Genomic DNA, 13,655 nt, shown 5'->3' on the forward strand with positions numbered 1-13,655 from the left:
ACCTAGACAAGCCTCAAAACGCTGAACACATTTACAATGAGGTCCATCACCATCCTTCCTCACATCCCTGCTCTTGAGGTCACCACCATGAACACTCCATTTCTTGGCCACATGGAGCCCTTAGGATGCTAAGAAAGACTGTTTCCTCAAGTACCTCTCTAGTTCCCAGTCACTGACCTTTTTCTCCATCCAATCAACCTATAAGTGCACAAAGGACGGCAATTAAAAAAACTCTCTTGCTTCAGTAATTATCAGAAAAGTTTTGTGACATTCAAGCAAATTCCTCAGTTTTCTTCTGCGACTTTTAAGAGTACTTACGAAATCAGCAAAGGAATCTAAGTAATTCTGAAGATAAACTGTTCACTGAATTAACCAATATTTCAGAGCAAACACCATGCTCATGCTGAGGTCTAGAACAAGGACAAACAAGCTCTCAAGAAAGCCACCTTCACAAAGTTGGTAAAGAAGGCCTGTCAAATCTCCCACACTCAAAAAAATCCTGGAATAACAATTCTAAATCAACTGTACCAAAATTTTAAATTTCTTTATTTTTGCAAGGAAGTTATATTTCTAATAATTACGTTAAATAAATGCAGAGAGAGATTTAGCTTAGCATATGGAAATTAGTGAGATCGATCCCTACCAAAATTCCAATTTTCACAGAAATAGGAAAAACAATCCTAAAACTTGTATAGAAATATAAAAGACTCCAAATATCCAAAGCAATCCTGAGAAAGAAGAATAAAGCCGGAGAAATCACACTTACTGATTTCAAACTAAACTACAAGGCTACAATGATCAAAACAGTATGGTAATGGCTTAAAACAGACACACAGTCCAATGGAACAGAATAGAGAGCCCAGAAATAAGCCCGTACATATTCAGTCAACTAATATTTGACAAGGGAGCCAAGAAAACCCATTGCGGAAAGGATAGTCTCTTCAATGATGTCATCAGGGAAGCTGGATAACCACATGCAAAAAATGAAATTGGACCCGTATCTTTATACCAGTCACAAAAACTAACTCAAAAGGGATTAAAGACTTAAACATAAGACCGGAAACTGTCAGACTCATAGAAGAAAACACAGGGGAAAATCTCCTTGACATTAGCCTTGGGAATGATTTTTTGGATATGACACCAAAAGCACAGCAAAAGTAAAAATCAACAACTGGGACTACATCAAACTAAAAAGCTTCCGCACAGCCAAAGAAACAAAAAAAGCAAAATGAAAAGGCATCCTACAAAATGGGAGAAAACATTTGCAAACCATATATCTGATAGGAGGGCAATATCGAAAATGTATAAAGAACTCATTTAACTCACTAGCAACAACAACAACAAAAAAGCACAAGCCAATTAAAAAATGGGCAGAGGATCTGTATAGACACTCTCCCAAAGAATACATAAAGATGGCCAACAGATCATGAAACAGTGCTCAACATCACTGATCATCAGGGAAATTCAAGTCAAAACCACAATTAAATATCACTTCGCACTTGTTAGGACAGCTATCATCAAAAAACAAAAGACAGCCAGTGTTGTCCAGATTGTGGAGAAAAGAGAACACTTGTGCACTACCGGTGAGAATGTAATATTAACTTCAAGTATAATGGAAAAGGTTAAGGATAAATATTGTGACACCAAAACAACCTATAAGAAATAAAATACTACAAAGCAGAACAGTTAAAAAGCCAATAGAAAAATTAAACTGAAATTCTAAAAAGAACTCAGTTAACATAAGAGAAGGCAGGAATGGGAGACAGAACAAAAAACAGATGAAACAAACAGAAGAAAATAATAAAATGGCAGATCTAAATCCAACCATACCAATAATTACTCTAAATGTCAGTGAACTAAACACTCCATTTAAGAGGCAGAGATTATTAGAACAGATAAAAATTCAAGACCCAAGTATATGTTGTCTCAAAGAGACAAATTTTAAATATAAGACACAGATAGGTTGAAACTAAAAGATGGAAAACCATAACTGGAAGAAAGCTGGCATGTCTATATTAATTTCAAATAAAGTAGGTATCAAGACCAAGAGCATTGGGACTTCCCTGGTGGCACAGTGGTTAAGAATCCACCTGCCAATGCAGGGGACATGGGTTCGAGCCCTGGCCCGGGAAGATCCCACATGCCGTGGAGCAACTAAGCCCGTGAGCCATGACTACTGAGCCTGCGCGCTAGAGCCTGCGAGCCACAACTACTGAGCCCGCGTGCCAAAACTACTGAAGCCCACGCACCTAGAGACCATGCTCCGCAACAAGAGAAGCCACCGCAATGAGAAGCCCGCGCACCACGATGAGGAGTAGCCCCCGCTCACCACAGCTAGAGAAAGCCCGCGCGCAGCAACGAAGACCCAACGCAGCCAAAAATAAATAAATATAAATAAATTAAAAAAAAATAAAAAGTTAAAAAAAAAAAACAGAGCTTCAAAATACATGAAACAATAACTGGCAGAACTGAAAGGAGAAACAGACAAATCCACAGTAACAGCTGGAAATTTTAACAACTCCTCTCTCTTAGCAATTGATCATTGATAGAACCACTAAACAACAGAATCAGTACAGAGATGATCCAAACGATACTATGAACCACCCTGATTTAACTGACATTTATAGAACATGATACATCTGCAAAACATGCATTCTTTTCAAGTACACATGCTACATTCACCGTGACAGACCATAAGATGAGCATAAGACAAATCTCAGATTTCAAAGAATTGGAACCATATAGAACATGTTCTCTGACCATAATGGAATTCAAATAAAGACCTTAAACTGTAGGGTGCCTTGAATTCTGATAACGTCTCCCTTTATGAAACTCCTACCTTCACCCCTCACTTTTGTGAGATTTTACTTATTAGTCTACTTAGTTTTCTCTGTTACCTTTTCCAGTTACTTTTCTTACTATTATCTCTCCTAAATTTAGAAACATATCAAAACTCTTCTGTTCATATGGTCCTACATATTTGTTGCCTGGAGAGTTACACTTCATATTTAAGATATTATCATAACTAACAGTTTCAACTATAACCTCAACCCAGTCAGTGTAACTGGTAAAGAACAGCCCGATGGCGCTCTTCTGAAACCATCTCTCCTCTCAATTCTCTAAGACAACAGCACTTCGAAACTTAGTCACGTTTGACGCTCCCCTTTCCTTCAAGCCTATGTCAAACCAATCAATAAACCCTCCCTGTTTTTCCCTCAAAACATGTTTTAATTTCATCTCTCCATCACATTCCAAAGAATAAAAGGGGTGTGAAAAATACTTTGGAAAATGAATTTACCAGAAACAAACCTAGATCATCCGGCAGCAGTGTACTCTTTAAAGACGCTAAACTCAATGGCATCTTCACCACAACAAAATCAAAAGCGTAAATATCATTTTGGCCTGTGTCCAAGTAACGGTGCAGAGCGACCTTGACTTCACTAAGAGCAAGGTGGAACCAAGTGACAATTCAGATCCTTCCTTCACCAAAACTGCTAACCTTGTAACATACATGTTAAAGCAGTGCTTCTCAAACCATCTGTGGTGAAGACCAGTTCTGTTTGATTTTCAATTTCCAATCAGTCAGGAACAAATACTTTTAGCAAAAAATACAATAAAAATGAATTTCTAGAAAAATGAACTTTAAAAGACATGCAAAATACAAGCTCAAATCTTATATTATTAAATTTGACAGACATGTCAGATTACTGTAAGTTTCTAAATGCTTGCTCTCACTTTCTGTACTTATCCCTTGCAGGCTGCTAACCAACAGCTGACAGAACTGCACTGACATGCAGACCACACCCGAAGCAGCGCTGTATTACGGGACTCACCCCAAGATTAAAAATGTCTCAGTCTTACCAAACCTCATCCAAACCTGGTATCTAATAAACAAGAGAGATAAATTCCTGAAATAAGGAATGAGGGATAGACCTAGGAATAAAATTTCTTGATAGCAACACTTCTATGTGAAAGCAGTGGGCGAAACAGTCCCCACACACCCAAACCAGAGCAGGTCTCTCTGAAGGGGTTATGACTGTGAACTGTCTGCACAGGAGGATGTAAGTCTGTGTTTGCCTGTGTCTGTGTGTGCATATGCGTGTGGGTGTGAGTTAAACATCATGGTTAGTACAGCTAATGTAAATCCAAATTCAGTTTGGTGGTATTTCTTTCTAAGCCTTTATGCTGAAAACGATGCAGTTGTAAAATACAATTTATCTTATTATCTGACATATTACGGAGGCTCTTGACTAAACAGAGCCAAAAAGAGAAAAACTCTACACAACAAATATGGTCTTGAATGTCTTTCTCAGTCACAGCCTCAAAAAACATTCTAATTTATTTTAGAAACGAAAGATTGACATATCAAGTTAACCAATGGAATAACATTCATGGAGACCTGGAGTTCAGCACCTGCTATGAATAAGTGAGACAGACATTTTCAAAAATAAATTCACCCAGCCAAATGGAAAAAAAAAAAAAAAATTAACAGCTGCTAGATTTCTTCAGCTCACAGCAGCTCAGCAAGCTTCCAAAAGCACAAAAATTCCCTTCCTGAGTTTCAGGATGTGAGGAAAAGTGCATAATTAGACAATCCTCAAACAACCTCATTGGTGAAATCTTTATTAAAGGTTACAGGAATTTGAGAATAACGAAGAAAAAAAAGAACACGTCATTTTTTACACCTATTCGATGGTCTAAATCAAATGGCTTTACTATGTCCTTACTAATGGCTCGATTTTAACTCAGTTGTGTACATCAAAGTTCTGGATGTCTAAAGATGTTCTTCTGATATTCAGTCTTCAGTATAACCATGCAATGATTATACTGTCCCAATTTATCAAGGAGAGTCCAAAAAACTAATATACCTGTCAATAGGTTGGGTGTATTTTAAATAATCTGAAATCCAAATTAGACAATAGAAGCCGAGAAATTAGCATAAGTTCAACACATTGTGGGTAAAAAATTGAAACTGCAAATGAAGTATAAATAAGATTTTTAAATCTTGCTAAACATTAGTAAAATATTCATGCTGTCTTTTCTAAATCAAACAGAACAGCACTTGATCTTTGCCTAGGTTCCACATTAACTTAGAATGCAATTTCTAGAGGTGGGCGTTAAAGAGGCAAATTGCTAGTATTTTATGCTTTTATGGAGCGAAAAGGCAGGAAAATAAATACAGACTGTATATTTACTATTGCCAGGCACTTCGTCTGTTATTTCGTTGAATTCTTACCCAATCTTGAAGTGAGTTAAGTATCACTAACCACCTTTCACAAGTGGAGAAATCAGCTCTGAGAGTTCAAGCCACTCTCCCAGCAACCTAGTGCTGGGATTCACCCCTAGGCGTTTCTACTCCAGAGCCTACACTCTTGCTAACACACCACGTGGAAAGGAAAGTTAGAAAAGGGCTATGCTATTGTACCCCTCAAATTTCCATAAAAAGCAGATAATCAAACTGGAGAGCTCCCAAATCAGGTCAAAAGAAAACTAAGAATCTCAGTCTGGCTTTATACTTCTTGTGACTTTTTGAACTTTGTATACCATAAATATTCATCATGGTGACTTCATGAAGTCTCTCCATCAAAGACAGATTCAAACAAAATACAAAGTCCACATCTGATGCATTGAGAGGTGGACAGATAATACATGAAATCGGGGGTGGGGGGAGGAACAGGAAAAAGAAAGGATAGGATAGGATAGAATAGGATAGGGAAGCGGGAGGGAGGGAGAGGGGGAGGGAACAGCTCAAAGGTAGGATCCAGCTAATACCAACAAACACCTCTCACCTACCATATACCCATATTAGAGGTACCTGCTTCCAATGACCCTTTTATCTAACATAATAATGACTTAACATGAAAATCAATGGGAGGAGGAACTAGAGAAGGGACAAAATGCTAAGCAAGGTCTGTGGGAAGCTCAGCTAGAACAGCTGCCACATACATTATGTGCAAAGCAGTTTATGCTGGGGGGTGTAGGGGGAGGGACAAGACAGGGGTCAGGGTTAACAGATACGAGCTACTGTGTGTGAAACAGATGAGCAGCAAGGACATACTGTACGGCACAGGGAACGACAGCCATTGTTGTGTAATAACTTTCAATGGAGTATACTCTATAAAAATACTGAATCAACGTTATACACCTGAAACTAATGTAATATTATAAATCAACTGCAATAATAAATAAATAAATAAATAAATAAATAAATAAATAAATGATTTGATAAGACAAATGGCTTGTCTCAAAAAAAAAACAAAAACGGACTTCCCTGGTGGCGCAGTGGTTAAGCATCTGCCTGCCAACGCAGGGGACACGGGTGCGAACCCTGGTCCGGGAAGATCCCACATGCCGCAGAGCAACTAAGCCCGTGCGCCACGACTACTGAGCCTGCGCTCTAGAGCCCGCGAGCCACAACTACTGAGCCCGTGCTCCACAACAAGAGAAGCCACTGCAATGAGAAGCCCGCGCACCGCGATGAAGAGTAGCCCCCGCTCGCCGCAACTAGAGAAAGCCCACACACAGCAACAAAGACCCAACACAGCCAAAATACATAAATAAATAAATTTATTTAAAAAAAAACAAAAAATAAAGCAGCTTATGCTGAGCTTTAGATTAAATCTCAATCCATTACTATAAATTATTAGTATCTGATTTCTTCCTAAAACTCACAGCACTCACTATATTATCTAAATGACACTTACAAAAAACCATGTAAGTTTATCAAAACTGAGGGGGAAAGATACAAGTGTAGAGATATAGTCTATGAAACAAGAGAACAGCTGAAATAAGACCCTGAGTTCTACAGCAGTTCTTCCCACACCTATATTTCACCTTAAACAAACAAGTCACCTTATTAACAAACTATCAAAAGAAATAATTTTGTGCTAAATGTTTACAATCTTCAACATTTGGAAAGATAGATATTTTAACGTAAAAAATATGTAACTAACATACAGAAAAGGGTAGGTAGATATGAGCTGAAAAAATAAAATTCACTTCCATGTTTATCACTCAGGCAACTGTTGATCTTTCTATTTCCCAGAAGTGAAAGTCATACAAAGGGAAAAAAAAATAATAATCCAAAACATCTTTCTAGGATAATCTAATTGCCAAGATATTGAATCAAGGATGACTATCTTTCCTAACAGTTCACCAATTAAGAAAATCTATTTTTTTAAAAGAGTCTTCACGCCAACTTCATGAACAGCTTCCAATTTAGAAAAAAGTCCATGCACTAAGAGAAAGTAGGGACTCTCTGTATTCTTGCCCGATATATAATTACTGGAAACATAAATTTGCACATTTTTGAAAGGTGATTTGACATTATCTATCAGAACTGGTAAAAAGTATATTCTTTGACTCAGCAATTCCATCTCCGGAACTTACCCAACCGAAATACTCATCAAAGTGGGAAAACATATGTAAAAGAAACTGGAAACACCTCACATTTCCATCAATAGGACACTGATTAAATAAACCACTTTACATCAACACAGTAGAATATAGACACTGAAAAGAATACTGAAGATCTACTACAGGAAAATGAAAACACATTTATTACATATTGTTAAGAATAAAGTTATAGAACAGTATTTATAACATGACACCACTTATTTTTAAATACAAAATTAGACACCTATTTATATATTTATCTCTATTTGCTTAGAAAAATCTGAAAGATGTTAGTGACTATATTTGGCAAATGTGGTGTCTACGCTATTTATGGTTTTGCAATACATCTGCACAACCTTTTATTTTATATTTGTCGTTTGTTTAAAGAAAGCATAAGAACAAACAATGGTTAAAAACACAAATTCTAAAGCCAATAGCTTGGATTTGTAGGTCTACCATCTCCCAGCCACTCTTACGTGCCATCCATTTAGATGGCTTCCCCCCACCTGTCCACTCCCCCTGCCATGAGTACAAACTGTGATATTTTACTCCAAGCTCACCAAGATGCCACAGTTCCATTACTACATGGAGAACAAGCGACTTTTTCCCACCTGATAAAAGCCCTGAAATATGCTCCACAGTAAAAAAAATCCCTTATACACACACACACACACACACACAAAACACATACCCGGAATGCTGCAAGAATGATTCTTGTCACTTTCTCTTTGACCGATTCTTGCAGGATGTCAGACAGAACAGGAACGATGTTGTAGCGTCGCAGGTGTTCACACATCTGAGGACTGAACGCCAGGAGCCATATAGAAAAAATCATCTGATACTGGAGCTGAAAGCCACACTTGTTACTCAGAACTCCCATGATGCTGAAAAGGAACAAACGTTGAGAAAACATTTAACATGACAGCACAACAGGAGAGAAGAAATAACTGATTGTTCTTTTTGCGCTAATGGATCAGTCTCTCTGAATCACGTCCTCTCTTTTTTCCGCCGAAGGAACGAGCAAGCCAGACCCCTGCTCACAGAGGGCCAGTCCTGCACGGCGTCACGTAAGCCTCTCTCCAGAGTCTCAAGGACACCACCGCCCTCGCTGCAGGGAGCACGGCCCACAGAGGGAACAGTAGGAGGACCCTGACGGACATTCAAGAAGTAAAAGCCTCAGGACATGGTGACACGGCGGATGTACATCTCAGTGAAGCCAGACGGTATAATCAAGATTTTCAGTCTGGACTGAAAATGATCCAAGAGGATCATTTATAGCTTTAAAAATATTTAGGAAACTCGACAGAGAAAAGAGGAAATGAGTTTGGAAAAAGCCTGTCATGCGTCTGAATTTGACACACAGCCAATCATCAAATTTGGGGTCAGAACCTCAGAAGCTTCTAGTTCAGCCTCCCGTCTTACTGATAAGGGAACTGGGAAAGCGGTGTGGAAATGACAGGTTACACCAAGGAAAGCACTAAGGAAATTTCCCCGGGGCATGCCTGCATTCACACAAGGGACAGAAACCATCAAATCAGACGGCTAAACAGCGACCAGAGGGGCTAAAGAGGACCCAAAATCCACAGAACGCACAACACAGAGCGCGCGCTAGTGTAAACTTAGTAAGAACATATCAACATTGGTTCATCAATTGAAACAAAGGTATCACACTAACAGCAGCTGCTAGTAACAGGGAAGACTTTGGGAGGGCAGGCACATATGGGCACTCTGTGCTTCCAATTTTTCTGTAAACCTAAAACTGCTCTAAAAAATAAAAGTCGATTAACAAAATTAAATACACTTTAAATCTAATTTTACGATTTACAACTACTAACTTAGTGGAAGGCTTATATTTGTGCCATTTCCCCATTTTTGTGATTTGTATACACTTATGAATTGCCCTTAATTTTCTCATGCATGATTTCTCCCTTGAATCTGTTCTACTTTTGGTTGGTACGTAAGGCCTGCTTTTATTTAATATTGATGTCAGCATTCAACAGCGGTCAAAGCACAGCATTTTACACTATCAGCACCCTGGTACCTGGCTTCCTTTGCGCTCAGACTGTTCCACTTGTTAAGGTCAGCCTGCTACACTCTGGGATGCTGTGGCTGACAATTCACTTTCCGCGTTCCCCATTTCCGCTTTCCCCGCTGGCTCGGCGACAGGAGGTGCTCGCGGCTGACTCAGGGATGGAGGAAGAAGGGACCTCTCCTGTCGACCTCCTGTTCCTGCCAGCATCGCGTCGGCACGCTTCTTCACCCGCCGCAGCGACTGGATTCATCCTGCACGGGCTCTGGCAGAACGCGCGTCCCTGTACCCTCGAGACACCAGCACCCGCTGTCTGGGTCCCCGACCTCGAGCATGGGGACCCAGCCCCAGCTGAGCTGTACTGGCCCCTCCAGGCCTGAGCTTCACTTCATGCAGCCCCTCCTGCAGCCCAGGGATCCTGGCAACTCCAACCTCTTACCTTTGCTCCCCGCTTTAGGGGTAGTAGGATCTCTGACACTTGAGAGTCCCTTTATCTGTTTTCAGAAACCCAGTTCACAAATTTATACCTCGTTTATACCTAGGGAGAATTTAATTTCTTCACATTAAATTCTCTCTGTTAAAAGGAAAAACTTTTAACAATGAGAGGGGCGAAGGAGAGTTCAAGGCCAATATACTGGTGCTCAGACCCAGATGGAAGGTCTCAAGGGGAGGCGTGCTCAGCGATGCGGACACCACAGAGAAGCTGAACAGAGTTAAAGTGTGCCCACAGTAGACGGGATTCTACTGCAGAGACAAGGTGGTCTTCTATACCCAAATATCAACCACAGAAACGCCCTAATGAAGCAAAATAAGGCCCCTGTTCACTGGAATAAGGCAGGGATTCCCTTAGGGGCAAGAACCCTAACTCTGGATCCAGTGAGGCAGGAAGAGCGAGCTAAGGGGGACAAAGGACACAAAGGCCCAACAGAAACCCAAACACGGTCATTTAACAAGTATCTGTTGAGGGTCTATGTGGCAGGTACAGCGCAAGGCACGGGGATAAAACGGGCAAAAACAAGACACCGTCCACGTTCCTTGAGAGCCCAGTGCAGGGGGAGGGAGGATTCCCAGAGGCTGTGGCCCTCGAGCTGGGCCTGAAGAACCAGCGGGTGCTAATTACCATGTAAGGTCTCTGCTCTCCCTCGCAAACTGCTGAGTTTAGTGTTACTTTTAAAGTCACTAGAAAAGTTACTAAAAGATGCTGTGGCATCCTATGTGCTACCTTTGTTAGGTGTTTCATACTTTCCAGCTAGGCTGTATATCTCTTAAAGGAAAGGACCACATATGTTTCCTTTACTCCCCATAATATATGGTATAACATCACGCAGAGAGCGCGAAAAGCACAAACTGTCAAATCCAAGATCAGAAAGAAGGTTAAGGTCCATGACGCCAAAATAACTATTTTGTGCTCTGCTTTTTAATTATGATTTTTCTTTTCAAATCATGCCAATGCAGGGACTAGGGAGACAAACAGCTGACCACTGGCTGATGTGCACACTTCCTGCTGTTCGTCAGACCCATGGGCCCCTCGCATCTCACCACGCAATATTTTTTTTTTAATCTTACCTTTCATTTATATACTACTTTATACTTTCAAAATACTTCAAATGTCAGGATATAAATGTTCATAAATGGCCGTTGGATTTGGGGAAGCAATTACCCCAGCAAAAGCCCCCTTTTAGCTCCAGTATTTAAAAAATCAGTGCTAATCTTTAGACTTTCTAGTGAAGTCAAAGCATACTCTTGGTCTTACACGGGCCCAGAAACATTCAGAAAGAGTGTGTGTCATTCGTGTAACCAAGAAGGAAAGAAAGGAAACTATGCAGAGATAAAAATGTCCTGGGGTCTTAAACCATCAGCCCTCTTCCACTCTCCTCAAACAGGCTATGCTTACAATTTTTTCTCCTCTCAGGATCCCTGCTTGTGATCTGAGGAGCACCAAAAAGGAAAAAAAGAAAACTTTCGACCCTAAACAAAAGAGATGGCAGAGTAAAAAGTACGTGTTTTCTTTCTAAAAAAGTGGAAAAATTCAATGACTTTTCTAAATTGCCCTACTATCAGCAAGTTAACATATTCTACCTTTATTAATGCCTGTTCTCAACCTAAAAGTCTCTGTATTAATTTGATTACTACTAACCTTGTTAGTGGGCATTAGCATATCAAAGTGTGTAGGTTGAACATGGAATATTCTAGATTGTACTTATGCCTGCTCTTGTTGCTAAACTGAATAGTTAATACTGCTTACCATCCTCCAAAATATTAGTGCCAACAATATTTTGAACAGCAGCATTTCGTTAGCCTCGGTCCACTGGACCAAATTCTAGTATTTGAGTTTATTTTTTAAGCAATTGTAACTATTTGTATAAACTGCTGTTTCATGACTTTTATTCTCTCTTACAGGTCTTCCAAAGAACAAAAAATAAAATCTACTTTTTGTTTAATAGAATAAAATTCAATTTATCTTGCAATTACAATACAGGTCCATTGGACCTATTTATAAACCTAAGATACACTATGTGATCTTGGTGAGTTTGTTAACTATAATTTGAAGAATCACACTATTTCATCATCCTAGATCTTATTTCATCATTATTCATCCATAATTCTCAACTATGCTAATAAATATTGAAGACTAAAATTATAAGAAAATTGGAGAATGACGGAATCACCTAGGAAGACGATATAATAGTGAAAGAAATAATTATCCTTTCTTATTGTATTGCCCAAAATACTGCATCACTTTTAGGAAAGTAAAAAGACTGGAAACACCATCTGTGTAGTTCACCTTTAAGTTTCTGTGCGGAAAAGAGTTAACATCATGGTCCGGAGACAGCTATCCTCAGAAAGGGCTGCCTGCAAAGCTGGCCCTTGGCTGACTTGCGGGAATTTGACTGGTAATCCGTTCCCTACACGGAAACCAAAGTTCTCCTAAATGACAGGGAAAACTAAAGTGTGTGCACAAACAAGATGCTTGTGCTGAGCGCCTGCTCTCCTGCTGGAGTCTGGAACGTTCCATACGAGGCAGAGGGAGCCGACCTGACACACCTCCAGGGAAACCAGGGGCTCTGAGTCGCTAGAGAGAGTCTCCTGCACAGAAACCTCACACAAGACATTTTTTTTAAAAAAACCTTCTTTTAGATGATTAAATGTATTCATTTCTTTGAAATTGTCAAGGAGAGATGCTTTTAAATGTTACCCCACAGTCAAAATAAAGGGCGCTCACCAGTTCACCCCGTCTGCTTCCACCCAGGCAAAGCGGTACTCGTTGACTCGGAGCATCAGCTGCAGACACCCGGCCACACACTGCACGTACTGAGAGCTCTGTGCGGGGAGAAGCACAGCGTTCAGAACCGGAAAGCACTTCAAGTCACAGGGTCATGCAGCTAGCAAACTCTGGAGTGGTTTTTACTAGAGCTTCTTATCATCTGAAAAGTCCAAAAGTCTCAAATATTTTTTCAAAAGTCAATCCTTGTTGCTCTTCTCTCTTCCTCCTAGAAACGAAGCTGACTTCTTTTGCCAAATTAAGCCTACATGGTTCAGGCCCACTGAACACATCCAGTCAGGGAAATCAAGGAACAAAGTAATTATGCCTTTGATATGGTTTGATAAACAGCTTATTACCTTGCAATGTTTCACTTAGCCCCGAGTAGAGGCACGACACAGAGAATACTGCTCTTCATAATTATACAAATATCAAAGAACAACAATAAAATGAAAGAGATAAAAGTGTATGCTTTGAGACAGGTCCATATTTGAATGATCTTGAGCAAGTTTCCGAACCTTTTCAATGCTCAATTTCTTCATCCTTAATGAGGATGATACCCCCAAGCACCCTGAAAGGGTACTCTTAGGATTAAGTAAAGTAATTCATTTAGCACAGAGCTAGACATGTCACAGAAACTCAATAAATAAGAACTTAAAAAAAAAAAAAACTATACAGCATATAAAAAGTCTACTTACACACTTGAAAAAGACTGATTTATTTTTAAACTATCAGTTCAACAGGCACTATGTTAGAGAAATTGAGGTGAAATCTGAAGCTTGAAATAAATAGAATAAATATCCCCAAGAAGTCGCACGCTCCTCCACGTTAGGAAAGCTGGGAGTAACACCCGGCCTGGGTGCCTCCCTAAATATTTACCCTGAGCCTTACATCTATAGCAAATGGAGGGACGTGGGGAAATTTCAGACCCCAGCCTTAAAGAACATGCTAACAAAAAGAAAAAAGAAA

At 39.8% G+C, this 13,655-nt stretch overlaps 1 protein-coding gene across 3 annotated transcripts in view; it reads right to left on the reverse strand.

Moving 5' to 3' along the window:
• Nucleotides 1-13,655, reverse strand: part of ATP6V1H (ATPase H+ transporting V1 subunit H) — a 62,610-nt gene that overhangs the window by 20,768 nt on the left and 28,187 nt on the right. For all 3 annotated transcript variants that reach the window (XM_061172287.1, XM_061172288.1, XM_061172286.1), the window contains 2 exons: nucleotides 12,648-12,745; nucleotides 8,087-8,279 (listed from right to left, as the gene is read on the reverse strand). In XM_061172287.1, coding sequence (XP_061028270.1) covers nucleotides 8,087-8,279; nucleotides 12,648-12,745 — 291 coding nt within the window. The remainder of the gene's footprint in view (nucleotides 1-8,086; nucleotides 8,280-12,647; nucleotides 12,746-13,655) is intronic.

The sequence above is a fragment of the Eubalaena glacialis genome, chromosome 17 (genome assembly GCF_028564815.1).
Source record: "Eubalaena glacialis isolate mEubGla1 chromosome 17, mEubGla1.1.hap2.+ XY, whole genome shotgun sequence".
Classification (NCBI taxonomy): Eukaryota; Metazoa; Chordata; class Mammalia; order Artiodactyla; family Balaenidae; genus Eubalaena; species Eubalaena glacialis.